Here is a 26,037-nt window from a genome sequence, read left to right on the forward strand (position 1 = left end):
TGCAAGCTTTTGGGCTGGAGACGGGCAATGGGGGGGGGGGTTTTGACCCGCACTCACTTCTCAAAATTAAAATGAGACCCATGCAGGGGTGCCGACTTGAATAAAATATTGCGAGGGGGGCGGGTAAGCCCCATCCCGCATCATCGATCACAAGACACACACTATTTGAATAGCAATGCTCATCAACTTTGGGGGAGCCCTCAACTGTTTTATTGGGGCGGGGGACAAAGGGACTTCGGCCCCTAGGAGTTGGCTCCTATGGTTGCAGCCAACTACATTATACTCTTTGAGTAGACCCAATGGACCTAAGCAAGTCATGCCTCTTAATCGCAGTGGGTCTGCTCTGAGTATGACTAAATGGATACCACTGTTAATATCTGTGGGATGTAAAACGCAGGAGCAGTCAAACACAACATTGCTAGAGTGGACACAAAAGGCATCTTAGTCCACCAGCCGGAACTTCCTGTTTATTCTGGGCTGGGATGGACTTCCTCTGTAACTGGAGATGGGTGTGGTCTCACCTGGGCAGGTTAACACAAAACCACAGGGACCAGTCTCCATCTTTCCCTTTTGGACCACGCTCTCAGAGAAGGGAGACCACAAAGGAGCTGTTTTCCCTTATGGAACAGTCTCCTGAGTAAATGTAACTTTTACTAAGTTTAAGTCTGCCGTCTGGGATCCAGTTGTGAACAGATGATTTCTCATGAGTAAACTCTTTATGCTTTTATAGAAGACTGTGTAATGTCTTATTTTGAGAGGGATTAATGGGGAAAATACCAGGACATTACAGAGGTTTTAACGAACCTGAGCAAGCTTTCTGCTGCATGTGTGTTTAAAAAGGGGAGTGAGAACTCTGCTAATTTCTGGGACTTGTAAACACAAGTTGGAATAGGATATCTTAAACAATATATCCTCTCCTGCATCCCAAAACATTCCCACAATATCAGGATGGATGGTACTGTTTCTTGACAAAAGCAAGATTGGCACTCAAGCACAAATCACTAATGTAGGAAATTATTGAATCAGTGCCACTGGAGAGTGTGCCCTGTCTGTGCAGACCCTCCAAGTGTCTCTATTTTCCAGGGACGGTCCCAGATTTACAGAAGTTTCTGATTTGATCCTGGGATGTCCTGCTTTTTCTCAGGATGTCCCTGTTTTCATCAGAGAAATGCTGGAGGGTATGGAATTATGCAACCCCCGAGCCAAGGAGATAAGTAACTATACAATCTTTAAAAGACATCTGAAGGCAGCCCTGTATAGGGACATTTTAAAAAAATATATATATTTGTTTTATTGTGTTTTTATATATGTTAAAAGCCACCCAGAGTGGCTTGGGCAACCCATTCAAATGGGCTGTGTATAAAATTATTATTATTATTATCATCATCATCATCATCATCATCATCACCATCATCATTATTATTGAGTTGGACATGTCCCTATTTTCTTTTCTTAATTAAAAAAAACATTTGTTCAAAAGTTATAATACATTTTCAATCAATATATCCCCTCCACAGACACCTCTGTGATGATGGTGGCATTAAAATATTCTGCTGTTCTTCAATAAAAGAGAAAAAGGGAGACCAGATTGTTTCAAAGGCATCCTTTTTGGAGATTCCTTTGATTAGTCGCCGGTGGTATGTGAGGCGTTCTGACAGAGCTATGCTCTATTAAAAGGCTCAGGACCACCTTACCTCAAGGACCGCCTCTGTCCATATGAACCTACCCAAACTCTGAGATCATCTGAGGCCCTCCTTCGTGTGCCTCCTTCCTCGAGAGGTCCGGAGGGTGGCAACACGAGAAAGGGCCTTCTCTGCAGTGGCTCCCCATCTGTGGAATGCTCTCCTCAGGGGAGTTCACCTGGCACCTTTAGGCGCCAGGCAAAAACGTTCCTTTTTAACCAGGCCTTTGGTTGATCCAATTTACAGTAGTACCTCAGGTTACATACGCTTCAGGTTACATACTCCGCTAACCCAGAAATAACGCTTCAGGTTAAGAACTTTGCGTCAGGATAAGAACAGAAATTGTGCTCTGGCGGCGCAGTGGCAGCGGGAGGCCCCATTAGCTAAAGTGGTGCTTCAGGTTAAGAACAGTTTCAGGTTAAGAACGGACCTCCGGAACAAATTAAGTACGTAACCAGAGGTACCACTGTATATCCTATGCCCTTTTAAAATGTGGTTTTTTGTAGGGAGAGGGGTATTGGGTTGCTGTTTTTATTTTTATTAGGTATTTTGTGGTTTTATATCTTGATTTTATTCTGTGAACCACCCTGAGACCCTTAGGTATAGGACAGTATATAAATCCAAATAACAACAACAACAACCCAATTTTCATCAGAGGAATGTTGGAGGTTATGTGACCCTCTCTCAGATCCAAGAAGCCTTCCCTTTTGAAAACCTAGATCACTGAAATCGGATTTAATTACGGGAAATAACAAGAAGCTGTGGCAACAACACCTCAGCCAGCGTGGAGTTTCACCTCCTCCTAGAGGTGCCAAAGCCTTATCTCACTTGCTTGTCTGCTGGCTGGGTCTGACAGGGCATTGTAGTCCAAGACATCAAGAGGGCACCAGCTTTCTGAAGTCTTCTTTATACCACATTCTCACTCCTTTTGTTCTCCTCATGCCTCGTTCACTTCTGCCCTACCTTACTCATTGCTCTGTTCCTCAGGGCCAAACTGCCCGTGATGCTGAGTCACGCAGATTTTTCTCCTCCTCAATGTTTCCATTTCCCCCCCTTTTACAAAAGGCACTTCTTGGAGCCTGCAGTTTCCCACAGAAGATTTCAAGAGAAAGGTTGGGCCCCTTTACCCCCTCAGGTTCCCCTGCTGCACCATGCTGAAAAAGGCCTCCACTAACCTGATTTTCCTCCTACAGGCGAACAGATGCAGGTTATCTCTGCAGCTGCATTTTGTTAACATGGGGAAGGAAATATAAGGCTTACTCACCCACTGTGAGCCTCAAAGCATTTCCTGAACTATCCTAGCATTGCCTTATCCATGCCTAGGCTGCCCTCTGCTTCTCCTCCACGGGACTCGTTTTGCCAAAATATTCCCAAGCCGTGTCACAACTTCTTAAAGTGTAAAGGGACCCCTGACCATTAGGTCCACTCACGGATGACTCTGGGGTTGTGGCGTTCATCTCGCTTTACTGGCTGAGGGAGCCGGCGTATAGATTCTGGGTCATGTGGCCAGCATGACTAAGCCACTTCTGGCGAATCAGAGCAGCGCACGGAAACGCCGTTTACCTTGCCACCAGAGCGGTACCTATTTATCTACTTGCACTTTGACGTGCTTTCGAACTGCTAGGTGGGCAGGAGCAGGGACTGAGCAAAGGGAGCTCACCCCGTCACGGGGATCCGAACCGCCGACCTTCTGATCGACAAGCCCTAGGCTCTGTGGTTTAACCCACAGCGAAACCCGCATCCCTTACAACTTCTTAGCACCCCTCATTTGGGGAATCTGAAAGTTGAAAAATTCAAAGCGCCCTGATCTAGCCAGGCTGGTTTGAGGGATGTTTTCTGGAGAGAGTCTCAAGGGCCAGACTGAGCTCTGGAGGGCTGTCCTTTCTGCCCTGCCCTGAGCTTCCTCATTCCTGCACTAAAAAAGCTTTAAACATCCTCTGATTATTCACATTGCTCAGAAAGGGGTTTTATATTTTCTTTATTACCGTACTTTCTTTCTTTTCTCAACGTTGCATTATTTAGAACCGATCCTATGAAGCCATTCACACAAAACGACTTTTAATAATTTCCTTTCCTCCATTTCCACTTCTCATTTCGGGGGGGTCAGGCCAACATCCCACCTAGTCCAGCATCCTGTTCTCACAGTGACCCGCCAGATGGCTGTAGGAAACCGACAAGCAAGAGCCTTCTCCCCCTCCTGCAGTTTCAGAAGCACTGCTGCCAGAGAGTATTGCTTGTCCTCCCTTCTGCAGCTCGGACGTCTCCGCTCCTGTCTTATTGTCAGCCTCAAATGAACCATGCTTTCTGGGAGCCTTCCGAAATGCCCTTTGACCGCAGTTCTTGCCTGCTCTCTCATCACCCACCGGGGAAACAGTTCCCTCGGCGGGGCGGGGTGTGCATGCGCAATGTGGGTCAGGAATAATAATATTAAAGGAGCCTTGCCCATTTGGGCACAGAACATCACATTGGGTTAGCAGGAGAACTGCACCGTGATTTTGAGCAGGAGCGAGGATTGACATGTTGGTTCATAAAGATGACAGTGAGCAAATCAGGGGACGCATGTCAGGCTAATCCGGGTCGGCAAGGCATGCTGGTGCCTCTGTGGCAAAGGGAAGGAGAACGGAGAGGCGTTTGGGGAGCAGATTGCAGTGTTTGGGTGCGTCCAGAACAGACGCTTTAAGGTCCACAAGATGCTTTTCTGTTTATTTGATCAAATGTCTTGCAAGAGGGGGTGTGTGCTGGCCCCAGGGGTTTGTCCGTGAAGCAAGGTCCAAGTCCAGTCCTGGGTCTAGGGGGTCCAAAGGAGGTCAGTCCGGCGGGGAGCGAGGCAGGGAGCAGGTCAAGGTCCAAGGCAGGCGCAGGCACGAGGTTGCAGGTTGAGCATACACTTGCAACTAAGTTGCTCACGCAACTTGGGCTGGGTCTGGCTGGCTTTTATCTGGCCCAATGCTTAGGGCGGCCCCGATCCTCCGGAGACTCGCCTCTCCTCCGGGCCTGGAGGCGAGCACTCCTCCTGAAAGCTCTCTTCGCCTCTCTGTCCTGAGCCTCTGCAGCTCAGGAGAGGTTGGTGGGTTACTGGACCCAGGGGCTGCCTCAGCTTCCTCTGAAGAGGCTGGGAGTGGAGCACCTGCAGGCAATGGGTCCTCCCTCCCATCAGGAGCCAGAGCAGACTCTGCTGATGCCTGCACCTGGGGGATCCAGCACAGGTGGGGATCCTTCAGGCTCAAGCCCTGGCCCCGGCTCAGCTGGTTCTGGAGGCGGGGAATCCTGTGCAGGCTGGGATCCCTCAGGTTCAGCATCAGAGTCTGACTCCCAGGCCATCACAGGGTGGGGGGCGGTTCCATCCCAAACTCACCAGAACTCGGTTCCGGCACCTCTCAGGTGGGAGCCATTGCCATTATAAGAGAAGAAGGGAGGCTGAACGGGTGAAGTTCCAGCACCCTGAAAAATAGCACCGCTTGCAAGGGATCTTGTGTATCACAGCTGCCGTTCTGCACATTTTCATTTTATTTTCTTCTTCCCCTTTTAAGATGATTCAGCCCGTATCTGCTGTCAACACCTTGCTAATTCCCCATCTCTCCGCTAATTACCAGAAATGCACCAGACAGCCGCAATGTCTGCCTTTTCCCCCAGTAGCCACCACAGTCCAGAAAATTGCTTCTAGCCACGCACACACGTGTGTTGTAATTCCTTCCCAGAGGGGGTGGTTGGGAGTGGGGAAGGGGAAGGGGCAGGGCAGGCATCCAATCAGGTCCTTCCAGGCAGCCTTGTTCATGAAAATATCATGATGGTTATAAGTGATGCCCCCTTCAATACTGTTTACGCCTGTGAAAGTTTCAGAGGAGACGTAACTGCCCTGAAAATTCCTGCCGATATCCCATAAGGTTTTATAGCTGCAAATGTTGTAGGGTTGTTTGTTTTTGGAAGGGGCTAGATATTTTCTTTTTTGCCCTGCTTTTGTTTGTTGCCCTACAGCTCAAGAAGATCCCTTCCCATGGCAATAATGTGGTATCGCGTGAGAAGCGTTGCAGGACAACTGATGAAGTGGAGTGGTGTGTGGACATAGAATTATAGAATAGGAAGGGACTCCCAGGGACATCTAGTCCACCCCCCAGGAATGCATGAATCTTTTGGCCCAACGTGGAGCTCGAACCCACAACCCTGAGATTTACGAGGCTCATCTTCTACGGACTGAGCTATCTGCTGCAGGCCAGTGTAAATCCACCACGATTCCTCTATGAACGTGTCCATCACGTGCCAAAACAAAAGAGCAGAATCGCCCATTCAGAAATAACAGTGCCCAGAACTGTAGCTTTTCCTAGTGATGGAAAAACAAACATTGCAGCACTTAATACAGGCATAGGCAAACTCGGCCCTCCAGATGTTTTGAGACTGCAATTCCCATCATCCCTGACCACTGGTCCTGTTAGCTAGGGATGATGGGAGTTGTAGTCCCAAAACATCTGGAGGGTCAACTTAGCAATGGCCTTGCGTGACCAGGAATGAGAGCTGGACACCATATAGCTGGATACCTACCATTCTGGGCGGCTCCCAACAAAATATTAAAATACAATAAATCATCAAACATTAAAAACTTCCCTATACAAGGCTGCCTTCAAATGTCTTCTAAAAGCCAGATAGTTGTTCATTTCCTTGACATCTGATGAGAGGGCGTTCCACAGGGCGGGCGCCACTACCGAGAAGGCCCTCTGCCTGGTACCTTGTAACCTCATTTCTCACAGGTAGGGAACAGCCAGAAGGCCCTTGGGGGTGGACCTCAGTGTCTGGGCTGAACGATGGAGGTGGAGACGCTCCTTCAGGTATACAGGGCCGATGCTGTTTAGGGCTTTAAAGGTCAGCACCAACACTTTGAATTGTGCTCGGAAACATACTGGGAGCCAATGTAGGTCTTTCAGGACCGGTGTTTTGTGATCTCGGTGGCCACTCCCAGTCACCAGTCTAGCTGCCACATTCTGTATTACTTGTAGTTTCCGGGTCACCTTCAAAGGCAGCCCCACGTAGAGTGCATTGCAGTAGTCAAGCGGGAGATAACCAGAGCATGCACCTCTCTGGCGAGACAGTCTGCGGGCAGGTAGGGCCTCAGTCTGTGTACCAGATGCAGCTGGTAGACAGCTGCCCTGGACACAAAATTGACCTGCTCCTCTGTTCCCACCCACCACTGGCACACAGCTCAGTATGATTCCCCCCCCTCACCCCTTTTGGAGGGAGAAACCCAGACCAGTCCTCTGGCTGATTGGGGGAGTTTGCTCTTCTGCCATGAAGGCGTGGGTGCATGCGTGAAATGGGTGGGGCCAAGATATTACCACGGATTTGCCTGAGAGAGTCTTGCACCCAGATCTGATCCAGACCCAGGTTCAGCTCACCCCACTCAAAATCCTCTCCCTCTCTCTCAGCTTTAATTCCAATGGAGTGCCTGCAGCTTGCAAGGTACTCTATACAGACACCCCGAGAAAGTTCCTATAATTTTGCTGCTGTAAGATTTGCTCTCGACTCAGTGGGACTTCTCTCTCTCTCTCTCTCTCTCTTTAGTCACGACAGACGCCAGAAGGTGAATTCCTGCCACTAGACCAATGCGAGCTCGACGTTGGATTCGGAACTGGGGCCGACCAACTGTTCCTCGTTTCTCCTCTCACTATCTGCCATGAAATCAACGAAAAGAGCCCCTTTTTTGCCCTCTCGCAGAGATCGCTACGGAGCGAGCAGTTCGAGATTGTCGTTATCCTGGAAGGCATCGTCGAAACTACAGGTACAGAGCTGAATAAATAATAATAATAATAATAATAATAATAATAATAATAATAATAATAATAATTTGCATAGTGCAAAGATGGGGGCACCTGCGGGCTTTCAGGTGCTTCCAGAATACATTTCCCATGGTTAGCCCAGCCAGTAGAGCATGAGACTCTTAAATCTCAGGGTTGTGAGTTCAAGCCCCATGTTGGGCAGAGAGATTTCTGCATTTTCTGGGGGCTAGGTGACCATCATGGTCCCTTTCAGCTCCACAATTCTGTGATTCTATCCCAGGCCACTGGCTATGTTGACTGGGGCTGATGGGAGCTGGAGTCCAACCACATCTGGAGGGCCATCCCACTGTTCCCTCGGAAGAGGGGTTGGCTGTTAAACCACTCTGGGAATTGTAGCTCCGTGGGGGGAATGGGGTCTCCTAAGAGCTCTCAGCACCCTTAAGAAATGATGGTTGTTTTGTCTTTGTGTGGCTGTTAAAAGTGGTATTATACTGCTTTAAACGGGTGGTGTGTTTGTGGCCCTAGAAGTTCGCCAGAAAACAAACATCCGTTCTCCGCTTCTTCTTAACCCGCCAAAAAAAACATGGCCAGCTTCTGCCAGCTCTCCAAGAAAAGTCCTTTCCTGGTTCTGCCCATTGAATCGGGTGTTTTCATCATCACAAGCTGGCCGGCTGGCTGCCACTCTCCTCCTGCCCTGACACTCTCAAGAAGAGAGAAAGAAAGGAAGAAAGGGAGCCCTGGCCTCTGTTAGAAAAGTAGGACACCCTAGTTGTCGGAGGCTCCCCATTCCTCTGTGTGCTTAGCCTTGAGGCCTATCTGCTTCAGAGGGAAGAGTCTAGCAAATGTGACGGTTACAGAGAGATTAATGATATGATGTCCCCCTCTGGCGCTATAGTAATGAGCCTTGATTCTGTAGCGTATAGCACAACGCTGGAGATAAGTGGATTTCTCTCTCTCTCTCTCTCTCTCTCTCTCTCTCTCTCTCAAAGAGCTCTCATTTACAGTTCTTGAAAGAGGAGAGGTCCTGTTCTATTGGGATAGGGAAGCAAAGAGCGGCCTCACATTATTCCAGGGCTTAATTTGAGCCAGCCCGCCTCAGGTGTCAATTGGAGAATCTGCTAGCTCAGCCCCAGGACTAGCTTTCAAGTTCGGCAGCAGCCTCCCTGCTGCACTTTGAAAACTGTTCTGTGTGAAGTTTCAGCAGCTCTAAAGCCAGACAGGCAAGCAAAACGTGTGGGATGGTTTATCAATGGGTAGGAGAGGATATATTAGTTGCAAGTTATCCCTCCATTCTCCCACGGGTATGGGGGTTAAGTGGAGTATTAAAATCTGGTGCTTGGCAGCAGAATATAGAAGGCTGAAACTATGCTGAGGAGCCTTTCATTTTATGAGCCGGTCCCACAACAGCTAACAAAATAAGTTGGCTTCCCCTTCGTTTCCCTCTTAATAAAAAAAATCAGGCAACAACTTATAAAGTAAGCTTAAAATATATTGTTTACTTACCTGACAGTCTTGCACCGGAACACAGCAAAGGCGGCAGCAAAATTGTGCAGGTAAAAGACTTCTTAGTTTCAACAGCCATAGTTAAATACAGAAATGGAGTCTGCACTCAGGGAGAGTACAGACAGATATCCGTCTGCATCAAAGATATTGCGAGAAAGAGAGACAGAGAAAGATAGAAAGACAGAGGAGGATAAGCTTTTATATTTCCCATTTCTTCCCGCCACTGGAAGCAGGGGAAATGACATTACACAGAGCCCTCTCTCCACCAGTTACATTTCTATGGTCTAAGGCTGCCTACCTAGCAATTTGCAGCTCTGTGGTCATTAGCTACTAGACTTACCAATCGTTAGATTTTGACTGCTAATCTACAAAAGGCTCTTCCGCTGACATGTCTCTCGTGTTGTTGTTGTTTTAAATTTGGCCTTTGAAATTTAAACAGCGCTGACTTTAATGTAAGTCAGCTGACTTGCGCAGTCATTACACATTTACTGCTTCACTAGGGACTGCCATTGCTCCTCACTCTGCTCGCCAACCCTGCCTACCCACCATGCCCCCTTCCCCCACGTTGGCCAAACCTTCCTTACCTTTACACCTCACCCATCCCATTGCCTATCCCCGCGACCACTTTTAAATGAGAGGGTAGGTGCTCCCCCCTCCAATGAATACACCTGCAGCCTAGACCACCTGACATCCTGTGGTCATGTTGGAGTTGATGTGGCCACCTATTGGTGGCCACGTGAACTACAACATGACAGCGGCCTTACATTTTTATGTATATAGAAAGACAGAAGGACTATCCCCATTTGGCCTTTGAAAAGCTTTTCTTAGCAGCTGGTGGCTGTGTCCAGGGGTGCTTTAACTCTTTGGTTCTCCTGCATTGAGCAAGGGAATACAGTACAGTAGACTAGATGGCTGATAAGGCTCCCTTCCTCCAGTTCTTAGACATCATCCTCTGACATCTATGATCCTATATTAGTGAGCACACAGGGGAATGAGCCCTTGATAATATGGGTAATATTTTTAGGCCCCATCAACTTTAAACAGAGTTAACTGTGCAGATGAAAGGGAAGAGTGGGTGTACGTATTTATTATATTTTTTGTGCCACTCTTTTTCCAGCAAGCTCAGAGTAAGGCACATTGTTTCCTCCCCGCGCTCACCACCCATTTTAGCTTCACAACAACAACAACCCTGCAAAGTAGGGCTCGCAACCCAAGATCACCCACGGCTCAATAGGGATTTGCCCCTTGATCCAAGTACAGCACATTAGCCGCTATGCCACTTTGGGTCTCCGAGAGTGTATGAAGGATACAGCACAAAATCCAAGCAAAGGGAAGATTTGCTTGGCAAAGGATTCTCCTACCGTTTTCGTCCAAGTCCTGAAAAACACAGTTCAGTAGCTGAATGTCAAAGGCACGAGAAGTACAATTAATTTTGTGGATGCATTCCAGCCCAACCATCCTTGCTGCGTAAATGTCATTTGACATTTTAAATAGGAAATTATACGTTAATCAAATGTAACGTCGAGTGTAATTTACACGTCTTAAATCAGGTGCAGGGAGCCTCCAGTCCCCAGGCAGAATGCAGCCCTATAGGGCCATCCCTCTCTTCCCTAGACCCCTCCCTGGTCTGCTCTGCACCCTCCTTCAAGCACTTTCCCCTGGCCAGACTGTATTTTTGATCTGTGATAATGTGTCTTCCTTGGCTGGATGGAAGATGAAAAGATTGGCAGGGCAGGAGGGTGGGGGCTGTAGAAACATCTGGCTTCCGTATGGCTGGAATGTAGCTTCCTGTACAGAGGTAAGAGTCACGTCTGTTGCTCCACCCCCTTTTCCCCTGGCCCCGCCCACCAGTGACACTCCACACTTGCTCAGAGATTGTTCATGAGATGATGTGGTCCAAAGGTCCACCTGGGGGAACAGCAGGTTCAGCTGCTCATGTTGTGCGGATGCCTGATTATCCGCATGCTAAGAGGAAGGAAGGCTTTTGCAAACTCTCACTGTGATCAGCTCCCACCCAGAAACCTATGTCCCCACTGTGGAAGGACGTGTGGCTCTAGAATTGGCCTCCGCAGCCACTTACAGACCCACTGTTCAAACCGTGTTTATGGAAGGCAATCTTACTCGGCTACAAGTGATCTCCAAAGAAGAAGAAGACACTTGCTCAAAAATTGTTCATGAGATGATGTGGTCCAAAAGCTGGGGAAAGGTTCCCCCACCTGGGGGAACCACAGGTTACATACCCGGTATGCTCCGGGTTGCGTACTTTTCGGGTTACGAACTCCGCTAACCTGGAAGCGCAACTTTGCACATGCGCAGAGCGTTTTTCGGGGTTTTTTTCAGGGGTTTTCGGAACAACTTGTTCGGTTTACGTCCTGTTCGGGTTACGTACTGTAACCCGGAACGGATTAAGTATGTAACCCGGGGTACCACTGTATAGCTAACCTCCACACTAAAAGGTGGATGGTGTAAAGGCTTAACACTGCTGGGAAGGAATACATTTAAAGCATATCACCCAACCCCAAGAAAACAAATCTTGGGTGCTGGGAATTGTACCACTGTGAGGGGTAAACTACAGTTCCCAATATTCTTTGTGGGTGGTTTAAATATATTTACACAGCCCTTGACCACATTCACACCCTACGTTTGAAGCACTCTTACCCCACACAAATCCTGGGAGCTGTAGTTTGCTAATGGTGCTGATTCCCTTCAGAGAGCTACAGTTCTTATGGGTGGCTATAATAGCCAATCCCTCTTCCCAGGGAACTCTCAGTAACATTAACAAACTCTCAGTAACATTAACAAATTACAGCTCCCAGGATTCATCAGGGGAAGCCTCGACTGTTTAAAGTGCTATGTTGGTTGGTGCCTTAAATGTATTGTTGTGAGTTTGGAGAGGGTCAGTCTGGAGGATGCCCAGAGTCCCTTCCAATTCTTGGGGCCCTGTACCCAGTTAAATTCAAAGGGAGGGCTCTCTCGCTGCACTTGACAGACAAGTTTCTTTGTAAAACATTGTCTTTATTATTCGTATTCGTATTGGTATTATTTTACAAGGTTGTTATTGTACTTCACCGTATTTGTAAGAATAAATTCCAAATATCATTGAATTTGTCCATGGCAAGTCTGCGTTCATATGCAAATTGTTCATATGTTGCAAGTTTGTATAAGTCTTCAATCCAATCATAGAAGGGAGCCGCATTTTTATTTTTCCAATACATCAGTATCAGTCTTTTTGCTGTGGTAAGGACACAGAGAGTCCACTCATATTGTCCTTTTGTAAGGTTCCATGTGCTGGGTATATAATTCAAGAGGATATTTTGCTCTGTAAGTGTAAGATTGTTCTGTACAGTTCTGTTGATGGTTTCAGTTACCTTCTGCCAAAAACCTTTCAATATAGGACAATGAAAAAACACATTTTAGAGAAGTATTATCCCTATTGCATCTCCAACAGTTAGAGGCCTTAGACAGCCCTTTTTTAAACAAACGTAATGGGTCCAGTATATTCTAAATATTATTTTTTGTTGTATGAGCCTCAATTTTAACATCCAGAGGCACCCTTGTTATAGCAATTAAAACAGTTTCCCACTATGTGGTCAAAATTGAGATCTCTAATGCTTTATTCCAATCCTCCCGCAATACCTGTATATCAAATTGGTTTGTTAATAACAAAGATTTATATATGTTGATGGCCGGGTTTTTTGTTGTGTAAGAATTAATCAACTGCTTCAGTATCTCTAGGGTCTCTGAGGTTGTAAAAGCTGTGGGTCCGTAGATGGTGGTGTAAGACATTGTCTTAGCAGGCTGTTTAAGTGTCCTTATCAACATCCCAAAAGTTTGGGCTAGGCTGCAAGAGCTACCAATAAGTGATGGTACCTTCTAGGCCTTCCTCTCCATCACCTAACTACCAGGTGGATAGAACAAAAGGAGTGTATTGAGTGAGAGAACTGGGCAGAATAATAATAATAATAATAATAATAATAATAATAATAATAATAATAATAATAATTTATTTGTACCCCCACCCATCTGGCTGGGTCTCCCCAGCCACTCTGGGCAGCTTCCATCAAATATTAAAATACATTTAAAATAGCACAGTTTAAAAACTTCCCTAAACAGGGCTGCCTTCAGGTATTTTCTGAATGTCAGGTAGTTGTTTATTCCCTTGACCTCTGATGGGAGGGCGTTCCACAGGGCGGGCGCCACTACCGAGAAGGCCCTCTGCCTGGTTCCCTGTAGTTTTGCTTCTTGCAGTGAGGGAACCGACAGAAGGCCCTCGGCGCTGGATCTCAGTGTCCGGGCTGAATGATGGGGGTGGAGACGCTCCTTCAGGTATACAGGACCGAGGCCGTTTAGGGCTTTAAAGGTCAGCAACAACACTTTGAATTGTGCTCAGAAACGTACTGGGAGCCAATGTAGATCTCTCAGGACCGGGTGTTATGTGGTCCCGGCGGCTACTCCCAGGCACCAGTCTAGCTGCCGCGTTCTGGATTAATTGCAGTTTCCGGGCAGGCCGGGAAGCTGAAGGCAGAGACATGCTTGATTTGTGCTGCATCCGAACTTGCGGTGGATGAAGGAGCAAGATCTTTGGAGATGTTAATGCTGAGAGCCCCTCCATCATATGCTCAGGTTGCAAATATGTGTAAATAAGACAATATTATAATACTTATAATAATAATTTATTATTTATACCCCGCCCATCTGGCTGGGTTTCCCCACTCACTCTGGGCAGCTCCCAAAAGAATATTAAAAGCACAAGAAAACATCAAACATTAAATACTTCCCTATACAGGGCTGCCTTCAGGCGTCTTCTAAAAGTCAGATAGTCGGTGCTTTTCTCTATTTTAAAAATGTTTAGGGGTACTCTCATTTTCCCACTCATATTAAAATACTGCCCCCCAATGAGGTCAAACTTAGATTCACAAAATGTTTAGGAGTATGTGTACCCCTGCGTCCCCCCAGAAAAAAACACTGCAGATAGTTGTTTTATTTCCTTGACATCTGGTGGGAGGGCGTTCCACAGGGCGGGTGCCACTACCGAGAAGGCCCTCTGCCTAGTTCCCTGTAACCTCACTTCTCGCAGGGAGGGAACTGCCAGAAGGCCCTCGGAGCTGGATTTCAGTGTTCGGGCTAAATGATCGGGGTGGAGACGCTCCTTCCGGTATACTGAGCCAAGGCCATTTAGGTCAGCACCAACACTTTGAATTGTGCCTGGAAACATACTGGGAACCAATGTAGGTCTTTCAGGACCAGTGTTATATGGTTGCGGCAGCCACTCCTAGTCAATATATCCTAAAGACACCACAATCTCTGCTAACCTCTGTTCCATGGAAACCAAACCCTAGGAAAGCCCCAGGAACCCCAAGAGCTTCTCACTGCATGGAGATTGGTATGCCTCCTCAATCCTAGAAGAATTGTGGGGCTGAGCAGCAGGAGGAAGACCTGGCTGTGATTCCTCTCCAGGGCCTCTGGGTTCAGAGCTGCCCCGTGTTGTCCACAGGGTAAAGGTAAAGGTAAATGGACCCCTGACCATCAGGTTGAGTCGCAGATGACTCTGGAGTTGTCACGCTCATCTCACTTTACTGGCCGAGGGAGTCGGCGTACAGCTTCCGGGTCATGTGGCCAGCATGACTAAGCCGCTTCTGGCAAACCAGAGCAGCGCACGGAAATGCCATTTACCTTCCTGCCGGAGTGGTACCTATTTATCTATTTGCACTTTGACGTGCTTTCAAACTTCTAGGTGGGCAGGAGCTGGGGCCGAGCAACGGGAGCTCACCCCGTCGCGGGGATTCGAACCGCCAACCTTCTGATCAGCAAGCCCTAGGCTCTGTGGTTTAACCCACAGCGCCACCCGCGTCCCTGTCCACAGGGTAATCTCTACTATTCAGAACCAGCTCTTGGGCTTGAACAAAACCCCTGAGCATGCACGAAGATGGAGAAAGGCTTTCCTGGGCGTTTTATCTTAATGTGCATTCCATGTCCGCTCGTGAGAGCATCCTTTTCCATTATGCGCCTTGCAAACTTCAGAACCGCCCGGCTGAATGGGGCAGTTAAAATGGGGTTAATGGAAAGCACATAAGCAAATCTAGCTAAGTCAATAAAGGCCGCCCGGAGACTGACTGTCACCAGATGGAACAGCAGGTGATTTGTTACCTCCATAGGAAACAGAACTGATGGGTGAACTGTGCAAACTTAGCTCTTATTCGCTCTCTCTCTCGTCCCCCTTTGTAAACCCATATGCTGCCTTTCCTGTCTCTTGAAGGCCGAGATGTTAGCTAGACCCACTGAAATCGCTGCCATGACTAACTTGTCCCATGGATTTCAGTGGGGCTGAGATTTTACCAGCCTCTGCAGCCGCTTTGGGGAGGGATGCAGGGCCAGATTTAGGTTTGATGAGGCCCTAAGCTACTGAAGGTAATGGGACTCTTTATATGTCCATCTGTCCTTTGTAAACAACAAATTGTCACTGTTTTTTGTGTTGAATATATGCTATATGGTAATTTATGGACCCTAATAGGTATCTAAAGCCATTTGCACATGCAGAATGTAGGCACCCTATATATAGAAATGAGCAAACCAGTGATATTTTAGGGAGCAGGCTAGCGGGCGGGGCCCATTACTTACATCATAGGAGCCTACACAACACCAAACACTGTTGCTGTATGTAGGTTTTGTTTTATTTGGTTTTTTTATCTTATATTTTAGAAATGTACATCCATTTTTTTCTTTTCATTTTTTTTGGGGGGGGGCCAAGAGAGTGGGGCCCTAAGCTATAGTTTGTTTAGCTTATAAGTAAATCCGGCACTGGGTTACCTTTGAGTCCAGCCTGGTACAGTCGTACCTCGTGTTACGAACGCTGCGTGTTGCATTCGTCACAAGTTACGAACGTGCCAAACCTGGAAGTACCGGAATGGGTTACTTCCGGGTTCAGTGGTTCGCGCATGCGCAGACGAGCAAAATGACAACACGCGCATGCACAGAAGCGCCGAATCGCGTCGTGCAGATGCGGCGCTTCAGGATGCGGACCTTTCAGGTTACGAAAAGGGCTCTGGAACGGATCCCGTTCGTAACCAGAGGTACCACTGCAGTTCCAACCATAGCTGCTTAAGGCAGCTTTTAGAAGGAGGCTTTTTGTGGTACCGCTGCAGTGGGACTTAAGACAGACTTAGGTGCCTGTGGACACTGCAGTTCTGCAGGGGCACAGAGCATGGTTTGGGCCCAGAATTTAGCTGCCTGAGAATCACAGTTTCTTTTCTTTTCTTTTTTAAAAAAAAGCAAATTTAGAGCCCTCAGGGTATGAAGGCACACTTGAAAGCATGCAGGCAATGCCTTACTAGAATCAGAAGCCAGGGAGGTGGCTAAGCAAGATTCATAGCTCCTTGTCTTCCTTATCCACAATTCAGGAAAACGGTGCAATCCTGTGCGCTCAGAAATAAGTCCCATGGAGTTCAATAAGGCAGGTGTGGGGAACCTCTGGTCCTCCCAATGTTGCTGAACTACAACTCCCATCAAGCCCCCACAAGCATGGGCAATGGCCAGGGATGATGGGAGTTGTAGTTCAGCAACATCTGGGGGGGGCTAGAGGTTCCCCACACCTGGCGTATAAGATTGCAGTCTAAATTATGCAATATAGTTTTTTTGAAACTGTGCAAAATAAAACAACACGCCATCTAAAATAAAACTGCTATGTTATGCTGTTTCTTTTGTATTTTTGACATCTTGTTAAATGCTTTCCTTTTTCAACAAGTATGCCAAGCAGATATTTTTATAACAGGCGGAATCTGTATTGGACTTGAGGTTGTGTGGTGGTGTTCCACCCCCCACCCCCCAAATATGCAATGGTTTTTAATTGTTATTACAAGTGCGATTGTTTTAATTGTATCATGAATTCAAGATGCTTCGTAGGAAGCAGCCTATGCACAAAGCAGATGAGCGTACAGTATAAGAGCAGGCATTAAGCAAAGTAAGAGGAGATATTAAAATAGGTTTGATTTGCATGATTTATACAGATCACCCCACAGAGCTTTTCTCGGCACGGGATTAGGGTTGCCTGGGTGCGGAATTTATTAATGTTGTTAATGTTGTAGTTATAATTATTTTTCATCTCGGCGTACGAGCAGCTCAGAAGGGACTTTGTCTTTTCCAGGCCGAAAGTGCCTTTGGGCAATTGCTCAGGCGATGCTAAGCATGCCTTTATAAAGCCAATCCTGAGAATCACAGGAGAGACAGACGGCTGCTTTGCACACTGTTGTACCAATGGATAATGCCAGCAGCACAAACTGGTGCATAGTTTTCTATGCGGGGATCGGAATGGGGAACTACATACATTGATTGATGCAGTTCTTTCAAAGTTGCTGGATGCAATTTTGCCCACACACAAAACAAGCTGATGCACACCCAGTGTGGTAGACCCACATATGCAAACTCCATTCTCTGGATCAGGGCATTTGTCCCCAATATGTATAAGGTAAAGGTAAAGGGACCCCTGACCATTAGGTCCAGTCGCGGACGACTCTGGGGTTGTGGCGCTCATCTCGCTTTACTGGCCAAGGGAGCCGGCATACAGCTTCCGGGTCATGTGGCCAGCATGACTAAGCCACTTCTGGAGAACGAGAACAGTGCATGGAAACACTGTTTACCTTCGCGCCAGAGAGGTACCTATTTATCTACTTGCACTGGCATGCTTTCGAACTGCTAGGTTGGCAGGAGCAGGCGCTGAGCAACGGGAGCTCACCCCGTCGCGGGGATTTGAACCGCCGACCTTCTGATTGGCGAGCCCTAGGCTCTGTAGTTTAACCCACAGCGCCACCCGCGTCCCGCTAATGTATATATTTATTATTTAATAATATGGTGCATGTTTAATATAGGATGTGACACGCTAATAGCCATATTTTTACTGCCAATGCTAATCTCAAACGACAGGAGAGACATGTCTTTTCCCTTCCCCAAGAATTCCTGCAGTCTTACATCATCAATCACTCAGTGTCATTTGTTGCCATCGGATATTAGAGCAGACTCTTCTTCTTCGGGCTGTGTCTCCACGAGTAGCTCATATTAACCGGGTCTTCTCTAATAGCAGGGGAGATGAATGATGGAGCAGGTGGCTCATGGATTTGCGTTAACATTGTCGCAGAGAGGCAGGAAATAGCCAACATGGGGGCAGGGTGGGGAGAATCGGAAGGTAGGATGATGATGATGATGATGCCCAAATGCCCCTTGTAAGAGTGGCATTCGCACACGGGTTTAGCTGACCCTAGGAAGGAAGGGGTTGTGGGATGCGATACATAAGTAGCAGTCAAGTAGAACATTCCTTATTTTCCTAGAGTGGACATGCGGGGGAATGTTTGGTCCAGCCAGTCGAATACTTCCTGTTTCCTCCTGGCTGGGACATACTTCCTTTGCATATGACTAGAGGTGGGTGTGGCCTTACCAGCCCAGGTAACAAAGGACAACATGCGAGAGTTTGCAGTTTGCTTGCCTCATCTCTTCTTGGTTGCGAGGGCAGGATCCATGCCCAAGATCCCCTAAAATCCTAGAGCCAAAACTGGAGGTTGGGGGAGTCTAGAAAGTCATCTCTAGATTCATGGCGCCTTTATGAGTCTAATGGGGAACGTCGGTGTGCTGCTTGTGCGACAGAGTGTGAAGGGGGGAATTCCCTGTGGAATTGGGACAGATGTGGGGAAACTCTGAGGCCATTTCATCAGTACCAGGGATGATCACGGAGAGGAGTATGGAGCGAGGCGGCGCCCCTATCCCCCATTTCCCTATCAAGATGCTTCAGGTAGGAAGAATTAAAGGAGCTGTCCAGCACATGGGTGGGCTGGGGATCTGGGGAAATAGCATTTTCCCATGGCACCATACTTTGAAAATCAAGCCACACTGATCCTGTCCATGCATTCTCTTGGTCTCTTAGGGATGACCTGCCAAGCCAGGACCTCCTACACAGAAGATGAAGTTCTCTGGGGCCACCGGTTCCTCCCTGTGATGTCCTTGGAAGATGGTTTCTTCCGCGTGGATTACTCTCAGTTCCACGGAACGTTTGAAGTCCCCACTCCCCCCTACAGCGTGAAAGAGCAGGAAGAAAACCTCTCTCTCCCTTCGCCTTTGAACACCCCTACAGGGAGCAACAGAAGCAGGAGGGAAAAGATCTCCTCCCTCGACTGCCTCGATTTTTTCGAAGAAAAAGGCAGCAGGCTCCCCAGCAAATTCCAGAAAATCTGCTCCGGGAAACGGGAGCTCCACAGAGGGGTCCTCAGCCTTTGCTCCAGCAACGTGGAGAAAGCATGCAGCACGGGGGATCTGCTCAAAATCCAGCAGATCACCTCCGTCTGCGGCACAGAAGACGGGGGCGAGAAGCTGATGTCGGCAGCCTTCAAAACCAAATCGGAGCTGCTGGCTCGCTCCACCGGGAACCTCGAACTCCAGCAAAGGCCTCAAACGTTGCTCACCTTGGGAGCGACGTTAGATCATGAGAATTTGCCTGCCAAGCTGCGGAAAATGAACTCTGGGCACCTGTCCTAAAAGGGAGCAGAAGCCTAAATGAGACGCAGTTTTCATTTTAAACTCCTGGATTTCTCGGGTTACTACTGTGAAGACCCCCTGAGCTATGCCCATGCGCTAGCAATGGCAGTCAAATTTAAACGATAATTTTTATATTTAAAAAAAACAAAACCACACAGAGAGAGAGTTTCAACCCACAACCCATTGTAGTTATGTAACAGGGGGTCGGTGGCAGTGTAAGAAAAAAATATATCTTGAAGATACTCTTCTATTTTCTTTTCCTTTCTAAAGCATGCCTATTTAGCACTATTTCCTCTGACTTGCCCCTTTAAAGAAGCAATTATTCTATAGCAAGAGTACCTCTGAGTATGTACAGAGGGCTGCTCTCTCAAGCAACTGCAGGGTGTCCTTGAACACTTATGAAGCTACACAAAAGGGCCTACTTTATGGGCTTTTTTAAAAGAAGCTACGCACCAGCCACACCCCTCGGGAGCCTCTCAGGAACCCACAGACAACTTTGTGCTGCTGTGCTGCTTGAGGCACCACCACCGATAAGGCCCCGCCTCTGACAGACACAAGTCTCGCTTTAGCTGATACGTGCAGCCATTATACACACCGGGATTAAATGAACATGATCCACAGGTGTATGTCGAAAAGCACAGAACAATCTAAAGGGTTATTACAGACCAACATGGCTTCCTTTGTTTTTTAATGTGCCTTGAAGATTATTGAATCTAGCTGTTCAGAAACAAGAGCTACAGTCAAATGAAGATGGTTTTTCTACCACCTCAAAGGGGACTTGTCAAGGACCACGTGCCCTCCAGCCACTAGGTAACGCTGCCAAATTTAGCTTCCGGCTTTGCTAATAGGAAGACTGCCATGCTCCTCTCCACCAACACAATTCTCTGCCTTAGACGGAGGCGGTGTGTTTCGTTTTTAAGGCTGGAGACAGGGTAACTGCTGGATTTAGAATGAACAGAAACGGGGGGGGGGGGTTCCCCCATTGCCTCTTTGTCTCTTGCAACACCTAGAAAAGGCTAATCCAGCCAGGTTTGCCATCTTAAGACTGAATCTAGGTGCAGAAAACTTGGAGCTAAGCCAATAATATGCCTCCTCTTCTTCTCTCTCCCCGCCCTTTCAACTGCTTTGCATAGCATCTCTCCCAACGAAGAGTTTCTGGGGGACTTGAAAGCTCGCTCCCTATTTTGTGGTTGGCCCTCCTAAATAAAGGTCTTGCCCAACTGTGAATTTTTTGGGGGTGGAACTGAAAAGGGAGGAAGGGGGAGGCGAACAAAAAACGAGCGGTTGAAGTGAGGGCGAGAGGTGACTCCGCACTTTACAAAGCAAAAGCACATCGTTATCTAAAATATTGTTACAAACGTTGGGTGCCTCCTCCTTTCTCTGCCGAGCGGTGGCAAGAGCCCTGGGGCGGTTCCAGGCCCTCACCCAGGGTCTGTGTTGCTTTGGAGAATTGAGACACAGCAGAGACTGTCGTAGCTTTAAGAAATATGATTTATTCACCTATTTACACCTTCAGTCTGCGGGGAGGGAGTCCAAGTCTTACAACATGGTCGTTTCAAGAGGGGCTTGTGCCCCACAGCACTGCAGCTATGGGGTTCCAGGTATCTCTCCCAGCCAGCCTGCAGAAGATGGATCCCAGCCTTTCTTCTTCCCAGAATGCCCTGCTAAAATTCCTGTCACCCAGACACAGTACCCCTGTCAACCTTCCAAACCCCCTGTCTCTGTTCACACCCCAGGGCAGGGGGAAAGGACAGTTTTCATGTATTGCCAGTAAAGGTAAAGGTAAAGGGACCCCTGACCGTTAGGTCCAGTTGCGGATGACTCTGGGGTTGCGGCACTCATCTCGCGTTACTGGCCGAGGGAGCCGGCGTACAGCTTCCGGGTCATGTGGCCAGCATGACAGTTGCTTCTGGCGAACCAGAGCAGCACACGGAAACGCCATTTACCTTCCCACCAGAGAGGTACCTATTTATCTACTTGCACTCAAACTGCTAGGTTGGCAGGAGCTGGGACCGAGCAACGGGAGCTCACCCCGTCGCGGGGATTCGAACCGCCGACCTTCTGATCAGCAAGCCCTAGGCTCTGTGGTTTAACCCACAGTGCCACCTGCGCCAGTAGCCCTCTGTTGTTTCTTAATCAAAACCCCCTAGGGTTTAGGGGGGTTCCCCCCAATATATATATATATAACAATATCATCAACATCATCATTAAATGGATTACCTGCCCTTTCCCAGCAGGGAAATTCCTTACTGCTTTTCAGAAATTCTACCAGGACACTATTTCCGGTGGATGAACCCCAGATTTTGCTTTTTTACCTTTACCTTTAGGTAAAATCTCTAAAGGTAAAGACACCCCCTTTTCCTTTTCTTTTTTTCTTAGTTTCCCGTTCTTCATTTATTGAATTTATATACCGCCCTATACCCGGAGGTCTCAGGGCTGTCCACAGAAAAGATCACAATATGTAAAATCAAAATAAAAACAATAATCCAATAACACACACACACCCCGAAAAAGCCACATTTTAAAGGGTATACGGTGTTGATCAGGTCAACCGAAGGCCTGGTTAAAAAGGAAGGTTTTTGCATGGCGCCTAAAAGTGTATAATGAAGGCACCAGGCGAATTTCCCTGGGGAGAGCATTCCACAGACAGGGAGCCACTGTAGAGAAGGCCCTGTTCTCCTGTTGCAACCCCACGGACCTCTCGAGGAGCAGGCACACGAAGGAGGGCCTCAGAAGATGATCTCAGGGTCCAGGTAGGTTCATATGGAAAGAGGCGGTCCTTGAGGTCTTGAATGCACTATAAATCAAAATAAATAACTACAAACCCATTGGCTAGCAGTGTTTCTCAACTAGACCTGCTTAGGCGTGGGAATTTTAATTTGAGGTAGCCATCCTGGAAACAGAAGCAAGATGGTCTTGTCTCTGGGACACACACACACACACACACACACACACACACACTTCCCTGCAGCCTTTGATGGGGAAAGGCTGCCCACCCCTGTGTTACAACACGGAACGAAGCGTCTCTGCACTTGATGCAAGGAGTATCGGGATATTTTTCCACCCAGACCTTGGCAGCTGCTCATACAACCAGATGCCAGGACAATATTTCCCACCTGCTCTCCGTCGTCCATTGTGACAATTTCCAGAGGGCTAGCTGCGTTAAGTCTGCAGCAAAAAGCACATACTATAAACCAAGCCTTGCGGCATCATAAAGACTAACAGATTTATTGTGGTTTATGCCATAAAGGATTATCTCATAATAAATCTGTTCGTTGGTAAGGTACCACAACAGGTTTTCTTCATCTAAAGACGTCACTTCTTTATTTTAAAGAGAGGGGGAGAGGTGAGGGTTTTTTCAAACCACAAAGACTGCATACACACCATATGTTTAAAGTGCGTTCCCTTTCCACCAAGGAGCCTGGGAACTCTAGTTTACCCATCACAGAGGCCTTAAGTAAGACAATGCCCAGAACCCTTAACAAACTACAATTCCCAGAATCCTTGAGGGGGTGGGTGGAGAAGTGTGCTTTAAATGTATGCCTTGTACGCAGCCAATGGTCACAGCCACATTATACATTTAAAGCCCATGGTTGTCTCCCAAAATCCTGGGAGCTGTGGTTTGTTAAGCATGCTGGGAATTGCAGCTCTGTGGGGGTACACTACAGCTCACAGGATTCTTTGGCGGGGGGAGACATGTGATTTAAAGTTTTGGCATGTGCACGGCCAAAGTTCAAGACTTGTGGCTCTTCATATGGTGTTGGACTCCAACCAGGGCATTATATATATATATATATACATACATATATATATATATATATATATATATATATATATATATATATATATATTCACACACACACACACGGATATACAGAAGCGCTCAAATCACGCTTCTTCCGGGGGGTTTTGGTTTTCTTGTGCGTTCATGATATGCACGCCCGCGTTACGTACTGTGACCCGGAACCAGGGGCGTACCCAGGATCAAAACTGGGGGGGGGGGGGAGCCATGGTCGTTCAGGTTCGAAAACTTCAAAAAACAAAAACAGCTTCAAAAAACAGAAAAACTTTCCCCCCCAAACAGAAAGCCCCAAATGGCTGAAAAACTCAGTTTCCCAGGATCCTCAGTCCTCGCAAAGGAACTACTCACCATGCAAGGGAACTCAGTTTGCCAAGCTCCCTTGCAACGATGAATCCCGGCAATGATGAATTCGCCCCCTGACACTGCCCAAGTCTCAGCCTGCATCCCCATTTGACCAAGCAGGGTGCAGGCTATGATCCAGTCTCTGATAGACACGCCAGCTCTTTGTCAGCATGAGGGAGGGGGAAACAGCCGGCGCAACACACACACACACACAGAGTGGCCAACTGCCTCTGCAAGAGCGGAAGAGCTGAATTGTTATTGAGATTTTGGGAGGGGGAGAAAGACCAGTCTTCAGCTTTTTTTTCCTTTTAGGCTGCCGATAACCATTTAATTTTTTATTTTATTTTTTGCTTCTGGGAGGGGCAGCTGCCCCCCTGCCCCCCTCCCCAGGTACGCCCCTGGCCGGGATGGATCGCATACGTAACCCGGGGTACCACTGTATGTATATTTCAAAACCCTATAAAAGATTGAGAAAATTCCGCACAAATTCCCCCAACACTGAACTCAAACTTCCTCACCAGTAAGGTGCCCTTTCGGTTTAGTTAGGGGTGCTTCCAGGCTGTTTTACAGAAAGTATTCAAGCCATTCTGGGCTGCTTCCAACACATATGAAAACATAATAAAACATTAAACATTTTTTAAAAATTTCCCTATGCAGAGCTGCCTTCAGACATCTTCCAAAGGTTGTCTAGTTACTTATCTCCTCGGCTGAGGGGTTGCATAACTCCATACACACCAACATTTCTCCGATGAAAATAGGGACATCCTAAGGAAAAGCGGGGCACTCTGGGATCAAATCAGAAACTGGGATTGCTTCTGTAAATCCAGGACTGTCCCTGGAAAATGAGGGCACTTGGAGGGTCTGCAATATATATGCCACTTTGAGGTCCCTGGAGGAAAGATGGGATATACAAAAGTGTGATGAATCAACTAAAATAAATAAAGTTTATATGTGATGTCCAGAAGACTTACAGGGCGATAGTTTGCTGGATCTTGTATATCTCCCTTCTTGTAGATAGGGGCTACCACACTTAGTTTCCAGTTTGCTGGAATTTTACATGTGTTTTTTATTGCCGTAAAAAATTTGGCCAGAAAGATGGCCCACCATTGGGCGTTTGATTTAAACACCTCAGGGGGGATCATGTCCTCACCAGGAGCTTTGCCATTTTTTAATGTTTTAATTAGCTGTAGGCACTCTGATTCCATAACAGGATCCCAGCTAGCTAAATGATCATTCTTCAATGGGAGGGACGGACTCGAATTAGCAGTATTAACTAAAATAAATACAACAGGAAGTGGACAGAAAACTATCATGCCCAGCCTTTTGAACTGGTTCTGGTGCTGGGGGGGGGGGCAAGAAGAGAAAGGGAATCTCACGCTGGCTGTGTACACATTCCCATTTAATCTGCATCCAGTGCTCTTCTGCAACTGGTTTCATAAGCAGTGCACGTAAGATATTCACCACAATCCAGATCTATCCTGCATCCAGCCTGTTGCTTCATATGACGCACGGCCTTTTGACGGTTCCTCCCCCCCCCCCCCGAAACCAGTTTCCATCTGATTGAGAAAAAGAATAACCAAGCTGTGTTTTAAGATAGACATTGCATGCACACAGCCCCTGCCTTGCTAAATACATAATAAATAAGAGTACGCTTTGAACTCCTGGAGAAGATGAGGAGAGAGATTGCTTTCATGTACTTTGGGGGTTCTTCTATACTGCCTGCATTTATTTATTTTTTCCTGAATCCATTCCCAACCCCACTTTGCCCCCAAAGCTACAGATGACGGAGCAGTCTGCTAAGTATGTGATCTCCTGCCCTTCCGCAGACAAAAAGTCTTGCCCCCATCTTAATAAACAGGCAGCCCTAAAAGCCAACAGGGAGATCTTGCTGAAACGCAAGAGCCAATCCGAGTACCTCCATGGCCTCAAGAGACAGGAAAGCCTAGCTTTGAAGGTGAGATGTTGAGAGGTTAAAGTCCGCAGCCAAGCTTTGCAAAACGTCTCGGATTGACAAGTTCCTTCTGCAAAGCACTCCTTGGCTGCTGCCATCACTACCACCGTTTGGTCAGGAAAAGCTGTTTGGGAATTGAAAGAGGGGTGGGGGACATGCCACTTCTCAAAGCAGAAAATAGCTGATTTTTTTTTAAAAAAAAAATGAGGACAGCTCACTCTGCCCCCCCCCCACAAAAATTAGAATCACAGAATCAGAAGGAAAAAATTTTAAAGTTACAAAAATTGGGTGCCTTCCCCTCTCTTCGCCGAGCGGCGGCAAGAGCCCAGGGGGTTCCAGGGTCTGTGTGCCTCTGGAGAATTCAAGACACGGTGGAGATTCTCATAGCTGTAAGAAATAGGGTTCATCCACCTTTTTACACCTTCCGTCTGCATGGAGGGAGTCCGGATCTTATAGCATGGTCAAAGGGGGCTTGAC

The 26,037-nt window shown here is 47.4% G+C and overlaps 1 protein-coding gene across 1 annotated transcript in view; it reads left to right on the plus strand.

Annotated features, from left to right (window-relative positions):
* LOC117059239 (G protein-activated inward rectifier potassium channel 1-like) overlaps positions 1–19,597 on the plus strand; it is a 28,359-nt gene extending 8,762 nt beyond the window's left edge. Inside the window, exons 2-3 of the mRNA XM_033170843.1 lie at positions 7,233–7,449; positions 18,858–19,597. Of these exons, the coding sequence (XP_033026734.1) occupies positions 7,233–7,449; positions 18,858–19,465 (825 nt within the window). The 3' untranslated portion in view covers positions 19,466–19,597. The remainder of the gene's footprint in view (positions 1–7,232; positions 7,450–18,857) is intronic.
* Positions 19,598–26,037: the final 6,440 nt, after the last annotated feature.

This window comes from Lacerta agilis, chromosome 14 (genome assembly GCF_009819535.1).
Source record: "Lacerta agilis isolate rLacAgi1 chromosome 14, rLacAgi1.pri, whole genome shotgun sequence".
In the NCBI taxonomy this organism is placed as follows: Eukaryota; Metazoa; Chordata; class Lepidosauria; order Squamata; family Lacertidae; genus Lacerta; species Lacerta agilis.